This window comes from Pyxicephalus adspersus, chromosome Z (assembly GCF_032062135.1).
Source record: "Pyxicephalus adspersus chromosome Z, UCB_Pads_2.0, whole genome shotgun sequence".
Taxonomy (NCBI): Eukaryota; Metazoa; Chordata; class Amphibia; order Anura; family Pyxicephalidae; genus Pyxicephalus; species Pyxicephalus adspersus.
Genome location: NC_092871.1, coordinates 6,472,033 through 6,494,324, shown reverse-complemented (window position 1 = coordinate 6,494,324; position 22,292 = coordinate 6,472,033). Strand labels below are relative to the sequence as shown.

The following is a 22,292-nucleotide window of genomic DNA, read 5'->3' as shown; positions in this document are numbered from 1 at the left end:
TACCACCCAAAATCCCCACCGTCGTGTGTAGTTTCTGCAAATAGCCATAAGGATTCTTTGTCATGATACCGTGAATGCATTCTTCCCATAAATTCCGGGAAAGCCTCCTGTAACTGTATTATGGCTGTGAATGCTGCACACAATGCGATGGGTAGTTGTGGCTTTAAAGGATTTCTTTTCCACTTTGTAGATTTCTGACTTGACAAGTAAGCAGCGTTGTCATAGATTCTGTATAACCATGACTTTTATGGACACTGGACACCCATAAAGCATCCAAAGACAGTTATTTCACTTGAAATTCCAGAGAAGGTTTATAGCTTCACTACAAGGACTGACAAAGGTAGGGAGGGTGGGGGGTCATCCAGGAACCAGGAAAGAACTGAAGTGTTACCGCAAAAAATCTTTATATTCTATATATAAATGTGACTTTAAACACTGAATGGGTATTCAAGATAGGATAGATTAGGAAGATTGAATTGGGCAAATTTTATTGGACCATTAGGTGGGCATTCTTTGTGGATTCTATGTAAAAGTAAAATAGTCCATAAGACCTCATTACCTGTTCATTAAATGGCAGGCATTTGTAGGATGTAATGTAACAAGCATACAGGGCCCAATGGCTATCAAATTCAATAAAGACTTCATCTGTTGATTAGCAAGAGTATGGAGGTTATGGGACAAGTTATCTGTCCTCTGTAATGTCATTGCCCAAATAACGGCAGAAGTACCCCATAATCCCAAGAACCACCATTTAATCTTTAAAATTGATATCTTCATTTAGAAAGGGTTGACTAGATAAGCATAGCTTTATTTAAGGGTTTAAGGGGCCTTTCTCCACCTGGAAATAATATTTACCGTAGATTATGGGGAACTCCTGCTGAAATCAGTTGTTTGGGGTCTACATAGAGAAAAAGCCTCCTAAATTGGTGACCAAAGAAGGAATATCCCCCTATAGTGGTGACCAGAATACCACCCTTATACACATCTAAAAACTTAATTAGAGCCCTGTCTGCTGGCTATACCAATTGGTTTTCTAAGGGTACATTTTTTGATCCACCTAAACAACCCAACCAGTTACCAAAACTACTAATTTTGCAACTGAAGCAGCAACAATTCTTTACTTTCTTGTCCCTGATAACTATGCCAGCATCTCTGTTCCTCACTAACAAGTACATTTTGTAATATGAACATTCCTTACCAATAAACCAACAAACACATAATGACAAGTACGTATCACTATCAGCCTTTCTCAAGAACATTACACTTCTTTCTAGTGTCAACCCAAAAACTTGGCAGAGGGTTGGAGACAGTTGAGGACCTCTCAGCCTTTGATGTTTTGATCACTGGTGATCTGTGAGTAAAACTCCTTATTGTCCCTGCTAAAAGAGTTAAAGTGGAGCTCCAGCCTTCCCTTCAGCCTTGCTCAGTTGTACTGGCTCCACTCCTGGCCTGAGATTGCTTACTCTGATTTGACTGCACACTGTGAGCTTGTCATGGGAGTGCTAGAAGCTGCAGATAGAGTCTGTCTTAGTTTCTGACTGGTGCAAACTATCCCTAATTGCCCCATTCTTTCATTGAATTTCAGTTCTTTCAATCACGGAGGCTCAGTATTACATGTGGAAATTACTTAGAGATGTCTACATGCAGCTTATCTATAGAAGCTCTGCTCCAGACTAACACCCACCCAACAATCATTCTAATATTTGCATACTGCTTGCTCACCACTGAGAGTTATTGTCACAGGTTGGCTTCCCCAGGCAGGTGACACAGGAGTACCTGGGGCACAAATACTAAGTGACCCCCTGGTCTTCACCAACCCGCAAGGAGTAATGGGGCATTGACTCTAGTGGCCACTGGACTACTTTGCTGCAAGATGGTCATCATGTCGCAGCTCTCTGGCTCTCTCCACCAGAGGGTGACAGGGATCAGATGACTTCAGCGTTGGAAAACCTATCAGACTGAATCACAGCGAGTCGAGGCGAGGTAGCTAAACAGGCCAAGGTCGAGGCAGGCAGTAGACAAGGCAATGTCAGGTAACAGGTCTAGGACCAGGCAGGCATAGAGGCAGGAAATGCACTGAGGATCCCACAACCTCTCCAGTCTCAAACTGATAAAGGTTTAAAAGGGCCCAGCAGCCAATGGCAAGACAGTATTGGACAATCTAGACAATCAAGAATCCCCTTCAGCTGTGCACAGCCCCAGTTTCTGTGCAGGGGATGCCGAGAACCGCAAAAATTATTGGCTAAAAGGAGGCAGGTGACACTGCGGCTTGCTGAGCAGATGATCTGTGGGCGAAGTGGTAACAGCTCTTGAGCGGACCACTGAGGCTAGGTGCTCTGATGTTTTCAAGAAGCTATGTACAGTAATCTGCTGGCTTCCCACATCAAGAAATGCATAGAGAACCAGTAAGAAAAACCTGTATCTAATGTCACTGGAAAAGGGGAACTCTTTCAATGAAGACATCTGTTCTGGTGAGAGCTGTGAGAGGAAAATGCTTCTCACTTTGAAACATTTGATTCCTAATGCTTTTAGGAAATGAAATGAATGAAACATTCCTAAATAAGTTCTTTTAGCAAAAAGACTAAACTGCTTCCACCTGCTTTATGAGCTGTGAACCACACTTGCAGCAAAGACCTTTTTGGTGTCTTCTACTAAAGAGCCAATGGTGGCCACCTGCCCCGTGGCTCCAACCAGGCAAAATGACACGAACAACTGAGGTTCCAATTCTTTCCTTTATCCAGCACAAAAATAAATGTGGTTATGCATACACTTTAATTTTCCTGTTTATTTGTATATTTTAATTTTTACGAGCTGTCCACGGCATTATCAGAGATCTTATTTCCATGCGTTCTGCGTCTGACACAAGGGAGACCTCTCTATATTCTCAGATTCATAGTACGCCCTACCGAGATTAGAAACTTTTTATTCATAATTGCCGTCTTTGAACATCAAACAAGGCTCTGAGAATACGTTTGAGCTGTAACCAAAGGAGCTTGTTTACGCCCGTTGAAAGAGCCCGGCAAGTGCATGTCTACTGAGTGTTCTTGAAGCAAAGCTCCAACTTCTTCATGTTATTTTTCATTTCATCTTCTTTTAAGATTAGGGCTTTCCTTCACACCCACCTTACCCTCCTGCTGATGATCTCGGGAGATGGATCTGAAACGTTACAGATCTCAGATGGAAAAGTATTGTGGGTCTGGTGTTAGTTCTGCCAGTAGATAACTTTTTCCTGTGATGTATTAATTACTCTGGGTTAGCTTCGGCAAGGTAGAAGGTCTTTAAGGTCCATGCGACTTAAAAGAGACATTTTAGTTACAGATTTAGTCAAGTTGGCCTCTTTATATCTAGTAATCAGATCTGCTTTCCATAGTCTGTGCTACTCTTTGCAACCACTGTAAAACCACTGGAAATATTTGAGCCTGATGTAATAGAGCTGTCCAAGACTGGAAAAGATAGACAATCACTTGGAACTTGGATGATCCAACAAACCTGAGATGCTACTGGTCGAGCATTGAAAACACTTGCTAACTTTTTAGGAAACTTTTTAGGAAAACCAAACCAAGGTGCCTGGCTCTCCCAGGTTCTCCAATGATAGTCTTTCTTTCCCAGCCTTGGAGAATTCTACCTAAAATTTAGCTACAACTGGTGTATGTTATTCCACAACTGGGGAACTCATATGCTGAGGTCTCATACCCAAGAAAGCAACCCACATCCACATTGATTAACATTTTCACTCATAACTTTCAATAATGTGTGGGTTTAGGCAAAGATAGTGTTGCTGTGGAATTGCTTTACCCCAATCCACAGATTTTAGGCTCTTTAGGGATTCCTCTCTGTCCCGTCTGTTGTTGGTGCCAGTTGGTGTCAGAGCCTAAAGGTAATGATCATGCCATCCCTTCCAACAAATGACAGCAATCAAGCCTAGATATTGACTGCTAGACCCAAGCATTGTCACATGGACAACAAGCGCCCCCATACCCGCATGCTCAGTGGTATGTTGTGCCAGAGAGATGAGTATAATGGTGTTGGACAAGGTGTAGGGATGCTTTTCACAGCCACTGATGGGTAACATGACCAGTTCCCCCTTCACCAACAATACACATCTAGGTAAAAAAAAACACATGCTAACGTGTGTGTTGACATCACGGACAATAAAAATGGGTCTTTAGAGCTCACAAAGAACATCCTAACAGCTAAAGCCAGCAAGAATATTTACCAACACAGGCAGCAATAATTTATAATAATATAATCAAAACATAATCATTATCGTTACATCTTTAAAAAAGAAAAGTTTCTTGAGTAATTTAGGTGAATCTATATTTTAATAAAAAAATAATGAGCTGCAATAAAAAGAACCTGTTCTCTTTGGAAAATAATAAAACCACCTTATAGAAAAAATATTGTGTAATAATTACTTTCATTACATTACTATATTATTTTACATTCTTTTTTATGTGTTCCATATTTACCTGCACACCAAACTGTCCAGCAACAGTGATAGTTAGAGGAGTTGGGGTAAATAACATAACTGCTGGGGTGCTAACATTGGGCATCTTTATTCATATAGTGTATTTGTTATTTCCAAAACTAGATCCTAAAACTGCCTAATATTAAAGTTTACTTGAATTAAGTTTTGACTTTTCAAAGTCAATTTTAGCTACAGTAAGTCTAACTAAGATTATCCAGGGGTAACAATGCTGCTTTGCAATTTGCGTTAAAAGAAGTGGAACAATAATAGATGTTCTGATGGGATCAACAGGTATAAATTTGTGTTTTAGGGGGAACTATTTTAGTTAATATTATAGTCTACCATAAGGTTCATTTAGATCTTTGCTCTCTAACCCCCCAAAAATTATAGCTAATCATCAATATATTTCCATTTTTTTTTTCTTATTGGTCCAGTCAAAGTTTAATGCTTGCGCTAATTTTTTTTAAATGTCACTGAGCATTGTGTCAATGATACAATGTATCGGCAAGAAGCGTTGCTTGCATTCTTCCGGCATTCTGTCATATGGGAACTACTTGTGCCTGGGGCTCCACACCCACTTCACATAAACAAGTATTTCCTGTTTCATTAAGGAACAAGTCGCAGAGGATACTGTATGATCTCAGCTTTGAGAAATAAAACTTTTAACATAGCCACTAACACAAACCCAACAAAACATTTCAAGGTTTCATTTACTGAAGCAGAGCAAATTAAACACATTTGCTGCAATCTTATTTGACATTTAAACTTTTCATGTCATTGCAAATGTTTTTTAAATCTGCAGTTCATTTAAATAACCATAGTTCAGGTTCTTCCTGTTATGGTGTGACTACTGTTTTTGTGTTGTACTCCTTGTGTGGTCACCCTATGTGCATGCCCTTGTTGGAAACTATTGACCCACCAATACTTCACAGGCAACTTTGCCATTGCATCAGAAGGCCAGTTCTAAGCAAAATTGTCCAGCTGACACAGGAACATCTGGTTGTAGGCAGGAATAGCTGCAAAAATCTAGCAGTGCTGCAAAATATGGTCAAAACTTTGAATTAGTATTTTAAAAAATATTAGTTCTCTATGATACACAGTAGGCCTGAACTGTTAAAGCTCTCCAAGACTGGAGAAGATAGTCTATCATGGGAGAACCAGGTGGTCCAGCAGACCTGGAATTAAGAGTGTTATAAGTTCAGAAAGTTAGGTAACATAGACATATATTTTAATTGTTTTCTCTCTATCCAATGAAAGGCCAGAGTTAGGTTTTGCAAAATGGTATAAACTTTCTGATAGTTTTTTGAAAAGTTTTCTATTCTTCCTAGCATCATGTTGACTTTGTCAATTTTCATCAGCCTCATCATGGCATAATTGTTTTTGTCTTCGAGACGCACACGTTCGCTGTTTTTGAATATATTATTATGAGTCGTAAAATAAAATCTAAAAATCAGAGGCAGCTGCTCATTAGTTTGGCTTATCGATGGAGCTTTTTATACCTCATAGGAAGGGGCATTCGGTCTTGTTTGGAAAATACATCTGAGGCTCTATTCCTCCGGGGGACGTGCAGTTGGTGATAAATATCGCTATTAGCGGCAATAACACAGGTGTCTGTAGAGCCTACTGGAAGCTGCCTACAAGTCACACTACAGCAAGTTTACTATGTGAAGATGGAAAATGGTTCAGCAAACCAATTTTCTTCTATAATCGGTTATAATTGAAATGCTCAGAACATCAGCCAATGAATGTATAATAGTTGTTCATAATTAGACTCCTGATAAGTGATTCATCTGGAGTTCCACTCTAAGCTAAATGGATTCGGTATTATTACTAGATTCTAAATTTAAACCCTGTAATGGTGACTAGGGTTGAGGTTTGGATTCCGGTCCATAGCAAAACAGACCCAAATGTCAATGATTCAGTTCTAAAAGTTCCAAAAAATCATTAGCTCATTGGTAAAGTAACCAGCCAATGGGAAGGTGGTCTGCTGTTTATATTGGCAATAAGCTTGATGTTTGCCCTGCCGCTTGTTTAGATACATGGTGAGAACCATTCACATTGGCTGGAGGTTGTCAGGAGGTATTCCCCAGAAAATGTTCACATCTTAAGGTACGTATGGTTCGTGCTCAACACAGTGAACAGTGAAGGTCCAAGCAAACCCGGAATAAAAAAGTTAGAGGTTGGGATTGCAAGGTTGGAGAGCTGTAATTCTGTTGGAGCCTGTCCCCATTGGCATTTTACTTTTAAAAACATTCAGAATTAATTGATAGGTGCATCTGATCTGCTTTGCTTTGACATGGACTTGTATAGAAATACAAAACCCAAATGAGGTGAGCGAAAGTCCATCAACACAGGCCTATTGGGTTATTGTTTAGAGTAGTGTAGATGATCCATGTCTTGGTGTAGCTGTTAGGATTAAAGGAAGGGTTAGTACGAGTGTTAGAGTTGAGTCTACAGAGAGGATTATTGGGGCTGTTAGGATTGGGTTTAGGGTGATGGTTTAGGTTGCATTGGTTTGCATTGTTGGAAAGGTTAGTGGACATTTAGGTTTAGGTTACATTGAGGAATAAAGTAATAATCATGGTAAGTAGTATCGTAATATATAGGGTTTGGAGTCAGAGGGAGAGACAGTGGGATGGTTCAGGTGAACAAGAAGGTTAATGAGATAGTAAGGGTTACATTTGGATTTCCAGAGAGAGCTATTGACAATTTTAGGGCTAGAGTTGAGGGCAATGTGTGGGTTATTGTGATGATAATGGTTACAAGGGGGCTTGGTGTAATGATTGGGGTTGGAGTTGAGGGTAAGGCATGGGCTATTTTGATGATTAGGGTTATGGGAAGGTTAGGGGACATTTAGAATTTAGACTGGGTTTGCACCAAGGATTAAAGTAACCATTACAGGGAGTATTGTAAAGTTAGGTTTAGGGTCACAGGGAGAGACAGTGGGATGGTTCAGGTGAACAAGAAGGTTAATGAGATTTTAAGGGTTAGATTCAACATTCCAGACAGAATTATTGACAATGTTAAGGTTAGAGTTGAGAGCAATCCATGAGTTATTGTAATGATTAGGGTGACAAGGAGGGTTTGTGTAATGGATGGGGTTAGAGATAAAGTTACAGGGTGGGTAATTATGATGGTTAAAATTACAGTTCAAGTAATAAAGAAATGGTATTGCAGTAAGGTTTGGTGTATAGTTGGGGGACATATGATGGATTTAAGGGTTAGAGTAACTGTTAAGGTTACAAGGAGGTTTATAGTTGGAATTTCAGTGACAGGGTATTGGTAAGGGTTGGAGTTACAACAATGGTTAGAGTGGAGGTTTGGAACACAAGGAGGTTTAATGTAATGGATGGGGTTACAGTTGGGTGGAATGGTTTAAGGTTTGACATTATTCTCGATCAGGAGATCTGTGCAGAAAACCACCAGCTCCTGGCACGGTAGGCCCCTCAATCTGTTGAGACACCAGAAGCCCAATCGTGCTTACAGATGCTGCTCATCTTCCATTACTGTTATTGTATAAACACTGACTGAGAATGTTTAGAAGCCCACATGTTTCCAGGCAGAGACAATTTGTAATGTATACATTACCATGCATTCCTCATTCTTGCATTCCGAAATCTACATCAGCACCTCGCAGCTCTCGCAGCAGTCAGCTTATCACCTCCTTTAAATATTACAGTTGTCTCTCTCATAAAAAGATAAAGGTGCACAATTATCTCGTATTCCCTGGTGGATACTGAAGACAGTGGCACCACCTGAGCCTCCCTGAACCAGCGGCAAGAAAGGAGAGCTACAGTTGTTTATGTAGCTAAGAAATATTTCACAGCTGACAAAATATTCCCAGGCCTGAAATATCACCTCTGATTTCATGCGGCTTACTCCAGGCAGCATTTCATTTCTCCTGTCAGTGGAAAGTAGAACATCTACGAAGGGAATAAAACTATGAGGGTGCTGTGGAGGTTCGGCAAGAATGGAAAATTCGGAGAAGTTAACTAATGATGACAAATTGAAAGGCCTGGTCATACAAAGTAACATTATAATTGATGGGACCATGCTGGCTTTTTGTGTCTTGTGAATAGTCATTGATGAGATGTCCCAATTATGGATATGTTAAAGAGATTGGCACTAAGGCAATTCTAACACTGTTTACGGTAATACTAATCCTCTAACTAACTTTATTGGAAACTTCAAACTAGTGCTCTCTATACCAGCAATTCTAGACCTTTTTTACATGAGGGATCCCTTAAAAAAACATTCAGATCTTCAGGGAACCTATTTTACAATTATTATTATTTTATATTCATAAATCACAGTATATTTCCATGGTGGCTAGTGGGAAGAAAATATGCAGTAAATGCACATAGCCAGCTATAAGAGCGTGGACCAGTATCTAAATCAGTGTTTCCTAACTTTTTTAGGTTTTTGTGGGTCTACAGAGACCCCTACTATAAATACTATATCCATGGCTCACAGTACATTAGTGTGACCAGTAATGCCCCCACACTACATTGCCGGGTTGGGAATATTATCCCCTTTACAGATAGCCAAATAGATAATTGGCGTCAGATAAACTGACTTTGAGAGGTACAAATTGCTCATTGCTCAAAGAAACCCCTAGCAACCTCCGGAGAAATCCTAAGGTCCACAGAACCCTGGTTCAGAAACGCTGCTCTATACCCTAAAGCCCTGTACAGGTTTTGTATAGATGTCAGATTACAAGTGCTGGAAATTATTTTTCTTGATCATTTCCAGTGACTAATGAACGAATGAGCACTGTTCATGTAGCTCCTTTATGTTCTGTGGAATGGAGAGGAGAGAGATCAAGTGAACGGTACCCAACTGTGCTCTCCTACTTAAAAGAAACTTTTTAAAAAGTAGCGGCCTTTCCCAAAACTTTTGATACAAGTTTGGAAGCTCACAATTGTCTAAAATGTCTTTGCAGGCTGTAATATAAACAATACCCTTCACTGGAAACACCTAAACCCAATCATGTCCAAATAATTTGGTCCTGGTGTAAGTGTGATGATTGGGTCCCGACAAACTTTGGCAATAAACTTTAAAAAAAAATGTGGAACTTTTGTTAAAATCTAATCTACTGTGCTATAAACAAGCATTTGCTTCTTATAAAATGACCAATCCAACACATAATATGCTAAAAATGCTCAAAAACCAGTCATTCTACATACATCATCATACATATCAGAGGGAGTTCATAAAGTATCTGACCTCACCCTCATTTGCATCCTGACTTTAAATTGAATTTGTAACTAAAGCAAATCATAGCATTCTGAACATGGATTATAAACTAATATTTTCCCCCACTAAATTTGAAAACGTTTAGCTTAGGTCAGCAGCAAATAATCCAATAAAAGTATATTTCAGTGTTCCCTATAGGATTAAAAACTAAGTAACAAGTTTAAGCTGCTGTATTCAGGTAACTCCAATTCATTAACCACCACTTTCACAGCGCTGTAATTCAAACCTGTGTATCTATAAATCCTTATTCCTACACCTTGATGATAACTTATAAATCAGTGCATAAAATCTTAATACATTCCAAAGCAATAATAATTCAAACAGATATGATATTTGTAGCAAGGTCACAATGTCCATTTATTTAAATGGTGATCCCAAGGTGATTAGTTTCAGATTTAAACTCCCTTGATCATACCTGATCTTACCAGATAACACGGAATCATTTTATTAGATCATATGCTTTACAATTACCAGTAGTAACAATTCTTTTCTTCAATACCACCTTGCCATTCATTTTGCAGATCTATCAAGGGAAAAATACTCAATGTTTTATTTAAAACAAGTGAAAAATGCATTCTTTATAGTTTTGCTTCCAGCGCTCAGTATGAAGTCTTAGAGTTCTCCTCCCATTCATCCAAGTGCATGAGTACAGGGGGTCGTGTCACCAGGCTCCACCTGATGTGACCATTTTATACTGAAATATTTGCAGAATGAATAATACAGTGGGATTAAGAAGTAAATTGTAACTACCAGAAATCATAGTAGGGAGCATACACAACACGTGTGATTAGACCCTTGGTGGTGGCTCTTCATTGTCATTATTGGGTAGCCAGTCCTGCACAATAGTGCTACCAACACAGAAAGTGACTGCAAGAGAATGGCAGCACTGAGATATAGTTATAGTTATGGTTATAGTTATGGTTCAGATCTACCTAAAAGAGAACCTGTAACTATCCCAATACTAAGCAAGGAAACCAGTTTTCTTCATAGCACTCTTTCATCCATTACTGCCCCTCATCCACCATGAGCACTTTCCAGTTTGGTGTAACTTTTTATCACTTGCATTATATAGTAGAGAGAGCAGAAGTAGCCTACCTACCCATGTATGGGTTTTGACAGAAAGTCATTGATGCACAGGAACTTTAGGGCTGTGGAGGATAACTGGGTAAATATATCCAAAAAGGTTTTGACAGGTAGTCATTTTATGATCTTCTATAGTAAAAGGAAAAAGAGTGAAATTTCCAAATAAAGGTGTGAAAACCTTCTATAATTGAAACAATCTATCTCTGACATGATTGCACAACGGACGTCTTAAGAGACTGCATTATCGTGCTGTTTTTGTTAATTTTTAGTTGACTGTGATAATTAGACCTTAATTTTCATTTACTAATGATATTTGCATTGTAATTAGATACAGCGTTATTGAGGTTAGAACTAAATTGCACCACGTCTAGGGGACCTTCTGCGGGCTGCGAACATCAGTGTGAGATGCCGGTTAATACAACCGAGATTACATTAAATTCTAAAGTTTTAAATGCAAATGTAATTTCAAATCACTGCCGAGAAATTAGGGCAGGAAACTTCTCAATTACTTTTTGTATTGACCCACTTTACCCACGAAATACTACACAATTGGTAATGTGATCAAATGTAGCTGGAAAGATATTAAAAAAAGAGAAAAGAGATGACTGATTTGCCAATCTTTCACTATTTTTCTTTGCTAGGTAACTGTGGGGTACCAGTGTTTGTTGAGCATCAATGCTTACCCAGATGCCCATTCCCCAATCTAACGCCATACTTCTGATCTTTAGACATATCTCTGCACAGCCTCAGGAGGCTGGTACCACCATCTCTATATGCCCCCCAGGGCTTAGGTAACAATGAAGGATGTCTGGGGTGGTGCAAAGATTGATGAAGATCAAAGTCAAAGAGAGGATGGAGTCAAAGGTCATGCACAAGAATCATTTAGCCAGGCAAAGTATGGTGGTCAGATGGGGCAACTTTGGCAACAGAACCCCCCCCCCCCCCCCAGCAGTTTAAGAACAAATGCTAGCATAGCAAGGAAGTTTAAGTCTGGTAGAGATTTTATTTGTCCGCTGGTCAATCATGGGTCAAGGATGTCCCAAGAGTAAGATCAGAGGTCATATCCTAGAGATGTTTAATTGGCCATGGATTCAAAAGACAATTCATACCCTAGCATGTATGACCCTACCACGTCCATCAGACAGTATAGTGTTATTCCAATTCCCAATCCCATATTACGTTGACAGCCTAGTAGATCTGGAATGAAACCTTGAATGGAATGTAATAAAACAAGCTTAAAAACAAGTGCTGGTAATCAAGGATTGAGCTTTAATTAAATGGCCTGAAACCAATTAACACAAATACGTTCTAACTAAATATAGTAACAATGTCTTGGTTTAAATCAAAGCTTTCCTTGCAGAACCCATCTACAGAATTAAAAAAATGCTAACCCCCCAAAAAAACCCTACAAAATATAGAAAAAAAAGTCACATTCTACCAATTTACTGGTAGGCACGAGCCACGTCATTGGGGTTTACTACTGGGGATTCCAAATCTCATGAGAGGATGTACCAGGCACTGTGAAGAACTCATTCTCTTTGGATTTAGGATCATGGGTTTTTCCTGAATCCTGAAATTGGACCTACTGAAGTTACCTGCCTGGGAAAGACAACACCCTGGAAGCAGTGACATAAAGTACTTTTTACATTTTTGTATTTTCATCTGGGGTGGTCTGCAGGGTCTGCTTTAACCTATCCAGAATCTATATTACAAAAAAAGCATCCATTGTGGATAGGCCAAGCAAATAACACATTAGTAAGGTTAGAGGATACAACTAATTGACAATGTTCCTTAATATCCCATGGGTACTTGGCTACAAAACAACTCCATTTACCATGTTGCCTTGGAAAATGACTAATGTAATTGGAGACTTTAGGGGTACAACATACATAGCTAATATCAGGAATGATATCTGATTTGGAATCTGTAGTGTATTTGACCCAAACCTCTAGAGTTCTTTTTTTCTGCCCCTCACAACTACCAGTCAATGAGAATACTGGCTGCCCTAGAACTACAAAACAAAAAATTGTAAGCCGGGCAATTTTTAATTGCAGATTGGCCCTGGAATGTATCCTTGCCTGGCCAATCAAAGACCAGGTAAAGATGTTGGTGCCAATGAAGTAGCAAGAGAGTTTATTTCTACTTCAGGAACTGATTATTCTTTGTCATTTGCCACTTTTCCAATATCAAAGCAAATTAAAATAAACATTGAGTTGTCTCCCATAGATCTTAGTGGTCTTTAAACTAAACCCAGACATGGTCAGCCATTCAGCTTCAGCACAAAATGTTATGGCAGGCAGCGGGCAATGCAGAAAAATGCCATGCCAGGTGGCCAATGAGATACAACCACATGTTTTCCTTTTACAAAAACAACTGTTCCCTCCTAGTTGTCCAGAGTCATGGAAGTGTTAGGGTTACAATGCCGCATATTTACCAAATGGGTGGCATCCTCAGCAGGAAGCATTGCTTCAATCTCCAATGCCTGTTGCAAACTTCCATTAGAGGGATTACCTCTATCATGCTGCTGTGCCATTTATCAGACCTGGCATCATGACTCCGCCAACCAAAGATGTCCCCTTTGTCTGTACAGATCGTGCTGGAAGAAAAGGGGGTTACTAAAACCAGAACACATGCACCAACCTCCCGGCAGATTTTTACCCCAACTCACAGAGCAGAACAACAATATCCATGGAAGACAAATGAAATGATTTTATCTATAACTTTCCAGCATCTATCAGTGCTAACATCAAGGTCAGAATTGTGTGCCCCCTGCTAAAAATCTGACTTTTAAATTAGACACTTTAGATAATTGACAGATGATTCCCATGGCTTTGATAACAAGAGGACGACTGATACTCCTGGCTGTCTGAGCTAGTCCTGTTATTAAAACAATCAGTGGTGGTTTTCTATCTCGGAAAGCATTGTCAGCGTGCTCACACAGGTGAACTCTCAAGTGTTGGGTCAGGAACTGCATGTTTTAGCCATTAATGATGTCTTTTTATAATTCCCATTAAATGTCATGTCATCTCCGCCAGCTGAACCTGGGGAAAGATTAGACAAACCCGGTGTGTTTAATCTAGAGAAAAGGCATCTTAGATGAGACCTAATCAACGTCCGGGCCTCTGAATGAGAACCTTCACCCTCTGTTATTCTGCATCCTCTGGCCAATAAATTCATTTAAAAAAAGTAGCAAAATCCATTAAATGTTTCCAGCAGCAACCACCAAAATCTCAGAAGCATTGTTTAAATGATCACTGATTCTGGATCAGGTGATTCCGGTCTTCACATGAAATCATGAGATTCAACGCCTTGGTCAATATTTCTCAAACTTTTAAACACGAGGGAACACCTTGAAATAACTTTTAGGTTCTTAGGGAACCCTCTTATAATCACTATAATTACAGCTCACAGTACATTGGCATGGTGGTCAATAGGCAGAATGTCTTTTATATTGCTGGTCATTGGGAAGGCTGCTATCCTTATAGATATCCAAAATTGGTGTAATTGGTGTCATTTGAATTGACCTGTATGTCACAAATTGCTCATTGCTCACGGAACCCCTAGAAACCTCTGGAATCCTGTTTGAGTAACACAATGCTAGTTTCCTACCACATGCCCAGGGGGGCTGCAGCTCGGGTTGAAATTACTGTGGGTGTGTTAAAGGGTACATTAGAGATGAACTTAATGCCCTTGCCATTGCAAACCTAATAATGCTACCTAATATTAGTAGTGAAATGATCAATGTACTGCTTATAGATGTGGGAGGGACCCAACATTCCCACCACTAGGGGCTGCCTGCAGATAGGGGGGTAGATACAAGACCAGCCATTCTGCACAAGAGGAGAGAACAAGAATGACTGGTCTTTTTTTTACAGAAAAATCCTGCACAGGCAAAGAGGAAGTAAACACGGGATAATCCCCTGTACCCATTCTGTCGCCTGTGGGTTGCCAGTATCTTCCTTTTTTTTTTTCTCCACATTCCCATCTTCAACCATCTTGATCGGTCAGGCTGGAATAACGTAACTTCTGTGCTGGTGTTTAGTTTATGAAGTCCTGGCACCTGCAGGGGAGCTAAGATGTACCCGGTATGAGCTGTGCATGAGCAACTCATTTTGACAGATGGGCAGTGATCAGGCAGGAAATAATAAGTATTGCAGAAGGGATATCGCCTGTCCCTTTCTTCAAGAAAAGCCTTGCCAGATGCTCGATTTTTAGTCGACTCTTAGTTCCACTTTAATGCACAGATCAGTAGGCAATACACAAATTACTACAAGATTCAAGTAGACAAACACATGTCTCTTGTATTTAGATAATATTTGCTTACCCCTGAGTTCAACTTTAAGTGGCGCTACAATTGTGATCTCCTTCGGGAAAGTACAGCATATTAATGGTTGTGGGCAACCCGTAACACGTGTGAATGAATGAGATTTCCTTTGATGTCCAGGACACGTGCTCCATTTGAAAAATATAGATGTTTCCATAAATAAAACTGTTTTATCCAAGGAAAAGCAGCACTTTTTAGTAATCGAAAAAATCAGACTGGAAAGAAAACTGCTGAGTTAAATAAAACTATTACTTCTGGGAAATTGAAAGGCAAAAAAAATAAAATGCAGATCATTTTCGAACGGCGTATTACTCTGTATACAAGCTTTAATCTTCCACTTTAATGATAATTGAACTAAGTTTTTTTTTCTAATATAGTTCTGTATTATTAAAATATAATTTAATGTTCTGTGAAATTGCAAAATTTAATTTATGGCGACATAATTAAGAAAGAGAGTCAATTAACGCCCATTGTCGAATCGGGCCCGCTCTCGCCACTTATCAAATTACGTTTGTATCTTTTAAGTAATATGACTATTGGACATGATGAACATGATTTAGGGGAGTCTAATTTAAATTAATTGTAAGTGGTATCGCATTATCTAATCAAGTCCGCATAACGCGTTCCCATTTTCGCTTCAAACAGGGATGCCACCTGTGGGCTGACTCCAATCCTAATCTTTTTTTTTTTAATTATCACTCCAGTTATAACCTGTAATCCAGATAAATTCCTTCCTGTGAAATGAAGGAAGGAAATCCCATGCTGAAATGAAAAATAACCTATATTGATGTACTGGCACAGGGTACCATCTTGGCTAGGGCAGCTTTAGACTTCAGACTGGGGGCAGTGTTACCTCTTAGACTTTTAGATCTTCTTCAGACCTGCAGATAATTGCAGCAGTTTTTGTGCACCCCTAACCGTGCTCTCAACTGTTCCATTAACTGCATAGAAGCATTTGGGAACTACTTTGTGCAAGTGTTTTGTATGCAGTAGGGATGAGCGAGCAAGATTTTAAAATTTGATCTTACGGCGAGTCGGGACGAGTCGGTAAGCGAGAACGACCGAATTTACACGGGCTTACCCTCATTTAACCTCTAGTGCCCGGGGATCAGACACAGGGGGATTCCCATGGCTGCATTCATAAGTCATCATCATCCTGTAATGATTTCCTGGATCTTCTGATGGGTCGTCAAAATCCGTTTGCTGAAATTTCGCTGACCCATTGGAAGTTCGAAGAAATTTATGCGAGAGTGTCAGAGGCATTCTCGCTCATCCCCAATATGCAGTAGCATTTACATTGCAGTAATTTAAGGCATGGTTCTAGGATGTGATATATAGCTTTTGCATGCCTTTATGCAACCAGATGCTTCCAATGACTTCAATAAGGACAGGTTCCAAACACAGCAACTGTGACTGCATCTACCAATGACCAACTGCCAAATTTTAAAGTTCAGGGTGAATAAAAAAAAGAAAAACAAGAGGGAGAATCTGGTTAGCATCTGTTTTCTACGTAGTTTGCAGAACTGTGTAGTGGCCCCTTCTTCCAGGCTGCCCCACCACGGTGAACAGCAAGCAAAATCCCACAAAGTTTGACAGTCCTAAAAGGAAGAAACGGCTGGCACTGGGATTGCTGGGGGAATGCATTTACCAGCCAAACAACGGGGGCATGCACCTTGCTTTCCCAAGCCTTGCAATAAGCGATGGATAACTTTGCTGCACAAAAAGGGGTCTCAGGGTGTGTGTGCTGGGCACTGAGGAGAGAAGGGCAGGTGTGCAGGTGGATATAGGACAGTGCAAGCTGCTGTGGGGGCCATTGCTGGCTGAGAAGTGTCCAGGGCCCTCATGCAGTTGCACATTTTGCACACCTTCATGTCTGCCCCTGGCCTGAGGCTTTATTTGGTAATGAGAGTCAGAGATGGGATGTCTCCAGTCAACAGTTTCATGCTCATAATATTTACTTTTAAAACATCCGCGTCTTGCAGAAATACATAAATCATTAGGCTCCTCAGCATTCCATACTTACAGGAGTGTCAGATACCTGTGTCCCTCACCATGCTATGGGTCTACCTACCATTATTGTGTCACTTGTGTGTTCCTGACAGTTTCTTTTCTTTTGTTATTTTGTGATTGCATTGTTTTAATAATGGGTCTATGTAACTTAATTCTTGCTTGTTGGCATTCTTCATATGTCAGGGTCCGCTCAGCTTTGAAAATAAATTCACATGTTTTTATTCTGCAAAAATGCAGTCGATGAAGAGTCAGTCCATTCAAAATGTAATTTTTTTAGTTTCCGGGAGAGCCAGAAGTCAGTCCCTGATTAATAATATTAGCTATAAACACTCATTGGGACTTCTCTGCCATAATGCCCAAATTTTATATATTGTCCATGATTTAAAATAAATAAAAGCACAGCATGGATAGTGGGAGCCAGTATTATTGGACACAGGAGATATACAGATCCATGAAGGCAATGCAAAGGTAGTGTGAACCCCTCATGATGAGTACAGCAAGTGTGCAGACCATGAACTCCGCACAGAAATAGTGGAAACCCATCATATTGGGAACAGTAGGTATATGAACCTGCAAACTTAGTAAAAGGATGGTGGACATCAATCATAATGAGCACAAAGGATGCAAAGGCCACATAACTGAGCACAGAGTTGATGACCCCTTGATGAGGATGGTAAGAATGTCTCATAATGGGCAAAGTCGAGATACAGATCCAGGGATGTAGTGCAGAGATAGTAGAAGTCCCTCAAAATGGGCCCATAATTTGTAAAGACCTGAGAACTCTGTGCAGAGATGGCAGGAATCCATCATAATGGACACAGCAGGTGTGCAGACCTGGAAACCCAGGACAGGAATGGTAAAAAATCCTCATAATGGGCATAGCAGGGGTTCAGATTCAGGAACTTACAGCAGAGATGGGGGAGTCCATCAAAATGAGCACAGAAAGTGAACAAACCTGGGAACTCAGCATAGGGATGGAGTCCATCATTTGCGATACAGCAGGTATCCAAACTGTTCATCAATATAGTCCCTGAGAATAGAATCAATTATCACACATCTTTGAGTAGACTGACCCTTCAGGACTTATTAGATTTTTTGCAAAGGACTGGTTCTCTTTAAGAACAACCCGGTCTGTACATTGTTCTGGGATCCCTGATTTATGATACCAATATGATTATTCATAAATTATTGATCTGGGATTGGTGGTTTGAGTTTTTTTCCTTCTTGATTACTTTGTGTTTACTTTTATTCTCCTTGTTTTGATTTTCTATAGAACATTCAAATAAAAACCTTGGCGGACGATGTGGTAAGGGGATCTCTGACCTCCGATGCATGCTGTGTTCTGAACACTAAACATTTTCCACCAATGATACTAAGAGCATGTGCATGATATAACGCTTGCAGCTTGTGACATGATTATTATACCAGGATCTCTCTCTAATCATTGCTGTCCATTTGCCTTTTAACGCTTCGTGCTTTTGGGATTTTCATCATCATAATTTCTTTGATGAGAGACTCTAATGCTCCTAATTTGAAATAATTGCCTTTAAATGCATGAAATGATTTACTTGCCTAAATCCCAAAGAAAGACACTAATCTGATTTTGTTACCCTCATTGCCTGTTGTTTTTTTATATGTTGATTTTTTTCTGTTAAATTTTCATTTTTGTAATAATCGTTTACAATTGCAGCCTATAACTTTTGATGTTGGAGTCCAAACTTTTAGGGGAATTTAATTAATTTGGATTTATACGAGCGGAAGCACCACTGATGGGAGCCTTTCGGCAATGTACAATAAACTCTATTTATAGGCTACAAAATTTAGCAGTAGTGGAAAATAATTGCAGACCCACTCCCACCGAAATATTTTCTAAATAAAGTAGTGAGGAAAAGCTAAAAGTTCTCTTAGTTCCTTTTTGGTATTATTTGTGTCCCCATGGGGGTGATGGCCCTCACTATCTGGTCACTGGAAAATCTCACCAATTGAGACCTATTGAGCAATAAATATCACAAAAGTTCTAACCCCTTTTGGGCTGTCCAAATTTTTTATGTAAAATTGCAATGCAATGCAAAGCTTGTAACTTTTGGGGGTCACAAGATTTCTCCCTCTTCAGGGCTACAAACAAGACATGTAAAATAATATAGATTAGTTTGGCATGGATTACCAAACTTTACTGTTTCAAAAAAATCTTCCTGAATTTAAACCAATTTTCTAATCTTGAAATCATGCCATGTTAAACCCTATATCACAGGCCTTATTTGCTGAATCCTTTTTTTACTCTGTGGGTCCCTTAACTCAGTGGTGGTCAACTTATTTGATATAGGGGCATCAATGAGGACACACAAAACATCTGTGCTACTGAAGATTGTTATAGAATGTTATATGCTGTAGAAGGCCTAGATTCAAGGGATCTTTACAGACTCGGGACATCACTGCTATCACATCCCCAACCTAAGGATCCTACAATATGTATGACATGGGCCCTGGGAGCACTGGTTGAGCTCCGGTTCCTACCTGCATCATGTTTCACTTTTGGGTAATAGACTTCCAATGTCCTAAAAGAATGTTTTGTGCTGCCCAAAATATCAAAATAGATGAAAACATTTCTGAAATGATCAATCAATTGTGGTTGTCTGAACTTTTTTAAAAATTCATGAACCTCAAAATTCAGAAATTCTAAACCAAATAACATTCAGTGTCAGTCAATCAAAAACTAAACCAACTTTTTTTTTTCACTTGGAAGAAAATGGTGAAACCTTGTGTAGAATGACATGGAAAAATCCTGGAAGCCCTGTGCGGTGATGTGGCCAAACAACAGCCTAAACCCATTTTGTTAAAAATTCTACCAGGCATACTAAAATAGAAGAAGACAGAGTGGCAATGGCGGTCAGACTAGAGTTGCTCAGGCAATGGTAGAAGGCAATGAAATAGGCTTTGCTAGAACACCCCTAGACCTCTGATGCCTTTGCAATTCCAGTGCTTTTAAAGACCAGATTGCCCTATGGTCAAAGTAGAATGGATTTTACTGGATATCTTAATTAAACTTCAATCTGCTCTTAAGCCTCCCCTTCCTTAAATTGTTCCTCCACCCCCTTCCTTAAATTGTCCCTATAGCCTCCCCTTCCTTAAATCAGCCCTCTAGCCTCCCCTTCCTTAAATTGGCCCTCTAGCCTCCCCTTCCTCAAGTGAGCTCCCTAGCTTCCCCTTCCTAAATCGGCTCCCCAGCCTCACCTTCCTTAAATTGCTCTTCGAGCCTCCCCTTCCTTAAATCAGCCCTTCAGCCTTCCCTTCTTTAAATTCTCCCTCCAGCCTCCCCTTCTTTAAATCGGTCCTCCAGCCTCCCCTTTTCTAAATCGACCCTTCAGCCTTCCTTTCCATAAATCAGTTTTTTTCCTAGAAGACTTTTAGAAATTTGAACCAGTACCAGCTTGGCCAGCTCTAAATCCTTAAAGCCATTCTGAATATATCAGCACCTGAACTTTGTGATCAGCTATTAATTATCAATAACCACCCTCCATCTGCTCATAGCAGAGTTCATAACTTCACTCGGTTTCCATACTTTATCTGCCTTTAAAAACCAAGCAAAGCAAGCAGCATCTCCAGGGGATGTAAACATCGAACCACTGAAAGTCAGAGATCAAGGGCGCACGTTTCACCCCCCAACGCCATCAGCCGAGGAAGAGGCACTCTCCGATTGTTAGCTATACTCTGACACCTTAATTATCACATCATTAGCATGTCATATAGCTCTTCCATACTCTAATGAGCCTATTCTTTTCCCATTACAGATAATGGTACAATGTAGCTGTTTATAGCTCGATTCCATTTCAGAGATATTTACAACTAGCTGAACCCGGGCTACGCCGAGCAAAATTAGATGTTATTTTTCAATCCTGTCTCCATTTTCTTTTTTCTTTTTGTACTAATTTGATATTCCACCCTCGTTCCAAGGCCCCGGGATTTCATTTTCTGCTTTCTTTAACTTGGATTTTTGCTTTGTGTATTTGGCCAAAGACAGAAGATCGAGGTCACGTATTGGTAAGAGAAGAAGCTAGTGAACATTTTATTCAGATCAGATCAGTGTGCAAAATGGGCCAAACCAGGACTGACCACAAAGCAATACTATCATGAAATAAATACATAGACTGTCATTGTTATAATGCTTCTGAATATGCTACCTGTCTGGCAGTCTCTGGCCCTATGTATTTTTTTAATTTTTTTGCTTGGCATAAATTCTTTGATGTGAGAACTTCTGATCTGCCTACTTGTTCCATAATGAAAGCAACGGAAAGCTACAGAATCATTCCAATTGATCAGAATCCCTACTGCCCACTTGGCCCCAATTACTTAGTCTCTATTGTAGATAATGCCCTCACTTCCTGTATAAAGCATCTAAGAAAGTCAAGGGGAAGTTCACACAACAAGGAATACTCCAAATAAAACCTAAAAGAAGTATTAACTATTGGCCACTTATTGGTAAACACAGCCCTGCATATATATGTTGGCACTATATACATTTATTAATATTATACAAAACACCTAAATGCTCTATTTTTCTTAAAAACATTTTGTTTTACTTTTTATTTTTTTACAACATACATTTATATACATTTTTGTACAACACCTAAATACTGGGTAAACATGGCTTTTTTTCAACAACATGACTTTTTTTATTTGACAAAACCATGTAATAGGTGCTGACATAGAGATCACAAGTCTTTGTTAGAAAACAACAGGCTAGGGTTAGCATTAGAGTTGTTAGGATTGTATTTATTATTTTGATTAGGGTTAGTGTTAGAATTTTGGTTATTGTTGGTGTTAGTATCAAAGTTAGGTCTGCAATTAAGGTTATTATTTGGGTTATTAATATGTTTGGTGTCTGGATTGGGGTTATTGTTAGTGTAAGAGTTAGGGATTTACTGTTCACGCTGTCATGTCCCTCTCTTTGCCCACTGTGCACCCTTCAGGTGTTGCTCATGGAGATGTGCAACTTCGTGCATGACATCACACAAGACTAAATGCACACTGCGCACACGCATGTGCACACACTCACATACTCAACATGGTTCCTGTATATGTGTTACCCGCTATTCCACCTATTCCACTATTCTGCCTTATAGATTTCTTGAATACGGACTTCAGCTCAACCCT

The 22,292-nt window shown here is 39.6% G+C and overlaps 1 protein-coding gene across 1 annotated transcript in view; it reads left to right on the top strand.

Annotated features, from left to right (window-relative positions):
* DIAPH2 (diaphanous related formin 2) overlaps positions 1 to 22,292 on the top strand; it is a 659,108-nt gene that overhangs the window by 33,422 nt on the left and 603,394 nt on the right. The window contains 1 exon segment of the mRNA XM_072430145.1: positions 18,415 to 18,447. Coding sequence (XP_072286246.1) covers positions 18,415 to 18,447 — 33 coding nt within the window.